The 7262-nt window shown below is 54.2% G+C and overlaps 1 protein-coding gene across 1 annotated transcript in view; it reads right to left on the minus strand.

Annotated features, from left to right (window-relative positions):
• The window catches only part of ZFHX3 (zinc finger homeobox 3), an 81820-nt gene extending 74780 nt beyond the window's left edge, over nt 1-7040 (minus strand). The window contains 2 exon segments of the mRNA XM_030956206.1: nt 1900-2396; nt 4343-7040. Coding sequence (XP_030812066.1) covers nt 1900-2396; nt 4343-7040 — 3195 coding nt within the window.
• Nucleotides 7041-7262: the final 222 nt, after the last annotated feature.

Consider the following 7262-nt stretch of genomic DNA (forward strand, 5'->3'; position numbering starts at 1 on the left):
TCCAAAGGAATCCATTACTCTGGAATGTGTTATCCCTCAGCTGGTGTTTCACTGCTTTGTGTCAGAGGCAATGCAGGGCTGGAGCAGCACTGAGACTGCCCAGGCCTCTCACAGACCTGAAAACTGACAGTTCCTCTGTGCCTGCCCAAGGAAAACATCCTAGCAATCTTTATTACAAGAACCTCTGCCCGTCCCCCGACGCTGGTGGGATTTTTTTTTCCATTTTTTCTTTTTTTTCCCTTTTCTTTCCCCCCAGTGAAAGAATTCTAGTGTCTCAATTGTTTTCCCCACTGGAACCCACTGTAGATGAAGGGCCTGGATAAAGAAAACTTTAAACCTTTGCAACGTAAGCTTCAAAGAACACCATTGTGTGTAAAAAAATCATAACACAGCTTTCAAACAGCTCTCTTGTACCCCAAACTGACCTCCACAGAGGAGACTCAGCTCCCTCAGCTGGGTTCCTGAAGTCTCATGGGGACTGTGCTGCCCCCAGTTTCCAAGGTGTGTAACTCTCCCAGCCTCCTGCATGCCAGAGAGCAGAGGTGTATGTGCACACCTGATCATTTCCAGAGCCAGACTCTGATGGGTGAGGCTGGATCTCAGCTCAGGATGGAACAATTGCTGTCACAGCCATCCTGGCCTCAACAATGAGCTCAGAGAAACACAGCCCTGCTCTGAGCAGCTCCCCACCAATGCCAGGTAGGTCCAACAACCACAGCTCAAGGTAAACCTCATATGATGCTCCTGATTGTAACCTTCCTCCCTGAACTGGCTGGAACTGTTAATTCCTAGGAAAAATCCAGGAGTTTTGAAAACGTGTCTACACTGTGAAGTGGGTGGGTACCATAGAGCTCAATGTCAGCTCTTAAATTCCCATTACATAAAGAAAAGTTTTCAAAGAAGCAATTAAAAAATGCAAGGTACACTCTGTGTGTATATAAAGAAACCTCAGCACAGCTGGGGGAAAGCAGGAAGAAAAGGATGAGGGCAGAAAATACAAAAATCCTGTGAGGAATGAGCAGACAATGAGGGGAGAGCACGTGTGAATGGAGGGGATGCGGCTGCTGAGATTTATGGCAATTCGTACCTGATTGTTCATACTAAAGCTATTATGGGATGATTAGAGAAAAAGGTGAAGCTTTAAGTCCAGTGAAAATCAATAGAAACGTCTGGAGCAATTCTGCTGCACGAGTGAAAGGACTATTTACTGTATCCGGAGCTCCTCTTGGGTTACAGCCCATAGGGCTCAGCCAGCAAGGGGAGGGGGCTGGGGACCAGACCGGTGAGACAGGAAAGAGAAGATGGTTATAATGGTTATAAAGATAACGCGCACGAGGGGGGTGGGGGAAAAGACAACAAGATGGGAGTGACAGCCCAAACAGCGCCGTGGATGGAACAGGCAAGGCCTGCGAGGTGCAGGGCCATGCTCACGGCTCCTCTGCAGCCTCCTCCCCTCCAGCAGCCAGCAGCACTTTGCTCACACACCCAGCACTGACTGCACAGAGCTCAGCAGCACTGCAGCCACGGCCCTGCCAGGACCAGCACACTGACCCCTCTGAGAGCCTTCCAGTGACACAGAGTGACAAACTCCATGGGAAAGGGCCAACAAAACACAGGCAAACGTCACGTTGCACAACTTTTCTAACAGGGATTGTTCCATTTCTGTGCAGGGTATCACAGCTGCAGTGCCACAAGACACACAAGCCCCCTCTAAAGCACTGTGGAGTGAACACCTAGTGCCCTGAAGCCTGGACAACCACAGTCACCCAGAGAACACAGTGAGACTGGGGGCCAATGGAGAGGTCTCAGCAGCTCATCTCCAAAGGGTCACAGTGCACTGTGGTTCAACTTAGATTTTCCTTGGAAAATGAAAGAAGATGAAGCAAAGCCAAGCCTTACCTTATAGAGCTTCAGGCTGGCCTCGTGCCTGGAGTTCACGGTGTGCAGGCGCAGCTTCTCCAGGCTGTTGGTGTAGTAGTCGCAGGCGTTGCATTTCAGGTGGACTGGGTTCCCAATGGCCACGCACTTGAGCCTCCACTCGTTGGCTTTGCCCCCCTCCTTGATGTGTGCCACCAGCTGGTACTTCTGCACGTGCTTGTCGGTCTTGCAGTGCAGCTGGAAGTTGGCCTTGAGCTGGGTGTTGTAGCGGCACAGCTTGCACTGGTACGAGTCCCCCATCACCGCCTTCCACTCGTCCTCGGGGAGGCTGCGCTCCACGTTCATGTGCAGGCCCAGCATGTCCAGGTTATCTGTGCTGAACTTGTTGCACACAGCGCACTGGAAGAGCTTCAGCGACGGGTCATTGGTCTGCGTGAAACTCTCACCCAAGTTCATGAGCTCCTCAGACACCAGCTGTCCTCCACCCAAGCGCATGTCCAGCGGGATCTCGCCACCCACTGCACCGAGAAAAAAGGGGAAAGAGAGGTCAGAAAGGCTGAATTCCAGAAGATAAACACAGAGCAGAACACGAGCTGCTCCCCAAGTGCCACCTGTGTACCCACAAGCACAGGGAGACCACACGCAGCTGTGTGTGTCCCTTTGCCCACTCCTCTGTTTGCTGGTCTGCATCAGAGCTGAAGAAAAAAGTTACTGCAGCCAGCACAGAAGGCTGGGAACGGACTACTGTCACCCTTGCTACCCTCCTGCTCAAGGATCATCCAGCCCTCTGCCCATCAAAGGTAGCAAGAAAAACCCTACAGACTTTGAGAGGATGAAGAATTCCATAGTATCACACTGAAACTTTCTGTGGCTATTTTAAGAAAAGCATTAACACTTCATTCTGTTTTTTCTTGCCTCCCCGGAGAAGCAAATGCTACCTCATGCAGTAGCTAAGCACAGTCCCTACCACAGAAAACAAAGGTCAACAGTCACAAGCCCTGGGGATGGCCGCCTCACAGGGAGGTCACCGCACTGCTGTCACAAGCTGTCACAAGCTGGCAACAGTGCAGGACATGGCACGGACAGAAACAACCTGAGAAGTGCCACTCCTGCACTGTTATATCTCATCTCTTGTCCAAGAGTTCAAAATGGTGAAGAATCTTCTAAAAACAGTTTTGACAAGGTAAAGAATCAACTAATAAAGCCAGTGTGAGAGCGTGTCACAGAGAGCCAGGAGGACCCCATGTTTGTCAGGCTGGCTCCTCAAACCAGGGCTCAGCTCTGCTCACCCACAGCTACTGAGTACAACAGGCTCCTGCTCACACCAGAGCACCTGAGAGATGCAGAGAAACTCTGAACAAGCACAGAGACAAACCAGGACTCCTGTGCCACTTCGCTCTCCTTTTCTGTGTTTAAGACATTTATGCTCTTTTTACAGCTTTTTGGTATTTTACCTTGATTTGTGTGACAGCTTACCTTAACAATCCTATGAAAGGAACCAGGTCAACAATTCCTCAGTTAATCAAAAAGATGTTATTTCCTTATGTTGCAACTTTCATTTCTTATGTTGCAACTTATTTGCTGAGAAGCAGGCACTCTTTAAGACACTCTCTCCTGAACTCACCATACAGGAAAAACCCAAAACCAGACTGTTCTGAATTATTAATGCTCTGCTCAGTTTTGGACCAAAGTGTAAGAATGGGAAAAGATCTGCTTCTCTTCTCACAAAGCTCATAGCATGTGTATCTGAGCCAAAAGGGCCAACCTGGTGTCAAGTGCTTATTAACACAGGCAGGGCCTCCCTCTGCAACCCTCCGTGTGAGACTTGCACCCTCAAGTGCACAGCTCACACACTGCTCCCCAAGCAGCTCGTGGACATCCAAGGCCCTGTCATTTACTTGAGGAACTTCAGTTAAAACGCTCCCAACTTATACAACTTGTCCGTGCTTCAGCAGTGAGGGGCTCTGAGCTTCAAAAGCCTCCAATCCCATCTGTGACCAGCAGCAGAGGAACACCACCCCTTCCACCCCTCTCAAACCTGCTCACCTCGTCTTCTCAAGGTAACACAGCGTGGAACAAACCAACCCCAAACAACACACCTGCCTTTGGGAGTGCCAGCAGGTGACTGCACCTTCTCTCAAAGCTATCCACCAAACTACTCCCACTCCCCACCAAACCCAGGAGTTCTCAGGAAACACTGTAGTTAGGATGCTTTCCACAACGAGGAAGAACATTCAGCGCCATGGCATCTGTAACCCGCGTCTGCTGTTCCATTAACTCCCTATGAAAACTCTTGGAAAATGTACTACAAAAGCCACAAGATGAGGAAAAACTGCTCTGGATGAACACAGATGAGAAATTTGCACTGTGCAGCCTCCATGCTTGACCACCACACAAAGGGAGCTCATGGGCTGCCTTTGCTGGGTCTCCCACATGAACGTGATGGAAACCACTTCAGCCTCACCTAGAGATGGAGCCATCGTTGCCATGGGGTTGGTGGGATCAAGCTGGAACCCCCCCATCATGAACTGTGCATCTGAGGAAGTGCTGTCCATCTTCAGGTTGGGCAGGTTCATGTTCTGTGCCAGGTAGTACTGGTAGAGCTCGGCCTCAGCGGGGGACGGCAGGCTGCCGAGGCCCAGGTGCCGGTTATGCTGGATCTGGGACATGTTCTGCTGAAGCAGCATCATATTGTGCATGTGCTTCTCACTGGTCATGTGGATCCGAAGGTTTCTAGCCACGTTGGTCTCATAGTCGCACACCTCGCACCGCCACGTAGGTTTGGTTTTTGGTTTGGTGGGGGAGGGAGCCCCACAGGTGCTACCGATGTTGGCGGCGGCGGCGGCCGCTGCAGCAGCTGCTGCCGCCGCTGCCCCCGCGGTGTGGCTGAACACTTGCTCTCCCCCTCCGTTCTGCAGGTTCTGCATGTTGTTGAGATGCTTGTCGGACTGCATATGAATACTGAGGTTGCCTTTGGTAGTTGTGGAGTAGTTACAGACCTCGCAGCGGAAGGGCTTGTAACCACAGGTGTAGCTCTCGCCCCGCGCCAGCCGCGGGTGCGGCTGCCCGCTCTTGCAGTAGACGCAGGAGCCACCTGGCTCGGGATGTTTCTCCTTCATGTGCGCCTCAAGCGTCTGCTGGTACTTGTAGTGCCAATTGCACTTGGGACACTTGAGTGTCTTACATGAGTTGCGAGAATGCATCATAGTCATGTGGCCACCCAGCGACCGCGAGGAGCCCAGGACCGTGTCGCACTTTGGGCACTCCACGCCGCTCCCCGAGGGGCACTCCCCACCCCCGAGTTCACAGAGGGGGCCAGCGTGCTGGTGATGGGAGATGTAGCTCCCGTCCTCGCCCTCTGCACTCTCATTTGGTTCTGGTGCTGTGGCATTGTCTTTATTGGCACTTTCATCGATGAAGTCCAGCCTCCTGCTGCCCTCGGCCACACTGGCTCCGCCGCCCTCATTGTTAAAGCTTAAGTGATTCCTCCTGTTTGCACCATCAAAGACAAAGGAAGAAGCAGAATTAGAACTAGTAGAAGCTGTGCCCCGTGACAAGGTCTGGAGCACGTTAGGCATTAAGGGAGAGTTAGAAATGCTTTGGTTTGAGAGAGCAAGGTCCTTTTTGCTGCTGCCACTGCCTGCCACAGCCCCAACATCCTCCTGGGGCCGGTCCTCCAGTTCATCCTCCAACTCGTTCGGAAATAGTCCTTTGCAACCCTCATCATCCTCATCTTCTTCCTCTTCCTCCTCTTCCTCTTCCTCCTCCTCCTCTTCCACCTCCTCCTCCTCCTCCTCTTCCACCTCCTCGGCTGGCTCCACCTTTTCCGAGAGGCTGTCCTGGTCGTCCCCCTCTTGTTTCTCCCCCCCTGCCACCCCAGGGTCCTTCCCCTCTGAGGATTTGGTGGGACTGGAAGCCAGCGGGCCCAGGGGGACTGAGGTAATGGGAGTCTTCAGAGCCGAGCTGGTCAGCCCACCCAGGTTGAGGAGTGCACCGGGGGCCAGGACACCCGCTGCTGGCGGCGGCTCAGCTCCACCGGCCGCCCCGGCCTGGAGGGCCTGCTCACCTTCCATGCAAATGCCACTGAATTTACCATAAAAACTGTGTCCAGGGCCTATGAGGTTAGCTGCGGAAACGAGAGGGTGCTGAAAAGTTTTGTTTTTTGGTTCCAGAAAGCTGACAAGGGGTTCCTTGTCTTTGCCTATCCCTTGGATGATAGCGGAGATGTTCTTATTGCTAAGAATTTTCCGCTCCTCCTCACTCAGAGTCATTCGGTGGTCGTGCACGGCATGGGTCACGAACGAGCGGACATACCCAAAGGAGAGCTTGCACAAGAAACACATCAGGATGGGCTTCCTCTTCCCATAGAGCACAAAGCCATCGAATTTGGACAGGTCCACATTGTTGGGAACATCTTTGGATACGCAGGAGCTTTTGGCAGAACCGTCGCTGTTCAGGTAATCCTTGTTGCTTTTGTGTCGCACATCAAAGACGCGGAAGCTGTGCAGGACGGGGCTGATGCCCGCCAGGGCTGAGGTATTCGGGAAGGTCTGGTCTGAGCCCTCAAACCACTTCCCGAAGGATGAGGCTATGTGGAAAGTGTTGATGATCTGTGGGTAGACGGGAGCGGCAGCAGAGGGATCTCCCTGCTTGGGCAGAGAGTTCGGGAGCAGCGAGGGGAGAGTCCCGCTGCCACCGGCAGCCCCGCTCTGCACCAGCTGGCTGAGGCTCTCCACGATGTAGGCTGAGCCGTCGGGCTGGTAGACGATCTCGCCGGCCAGGTTCTCCACGTCGCTCTCCTCCTCGCCGTCCTCGCTGGTGTCGCTCCCGCTGTCGGCCCGCAGCGCCGGGGCTGGGCGGGCGCCGGCACAGCGGTGCTCCATGTAGCTCTGCAGGCCGGCGAAGGAGGCCGCGCACTGCCCGCAGCTCACCTCCTTGCCCGCGGGCTCGGCGCCGGGGCCCGCCGCGCTGCTCTCGGCGCCGCGCTCGGGGAACGGCACCCTCAGGCTGTCCAGGGGGCTGCAGCTCTCCGCCGCGGGCTGCTCCATGCTGCCGGCCGGCTCAGGGAGGTGCGCGCTGTTGAGATCAGTCCATTGCTGGTGCTGAGGAATGCCGCACCCATTGTCCTTCCCGGGGATGACGGGCGAGTCACAGCCTTCCATGGCAGGGCCGGCACGGAGCGCTCATTGCACCCGCTACGGCTCCGACCTGCAGATGGGACAGAGGAGAGAGGCAGGTGAGTCTGGGCGCTCCCAAAGGACCCCACCACCACCACCAGGGCTGCTGACCCCGCTGCTCAGCACCAAAGTGGGGGCTCCAGGGACAGGCAGCCCAGCCTTGGGCAAGGCACTGCTGGGAATGAGCAATGGAAACACCTTGGCAGC

This window comes from Camarhynchus parvulus, chromosome 11 (genome assembly GCF_901933205.1).
Source record: "Camarhynchus parvulus chromosome 11, STF_HiC, whole genome shotgun sequence".
In the NCBI taxonomy this organism is placed as follows: Eukaryota; Metazoa; Chordata; class Aves; order Passeriformes; family Thraupidae; genus Camarhynchus; species Camarhynchus parvulus.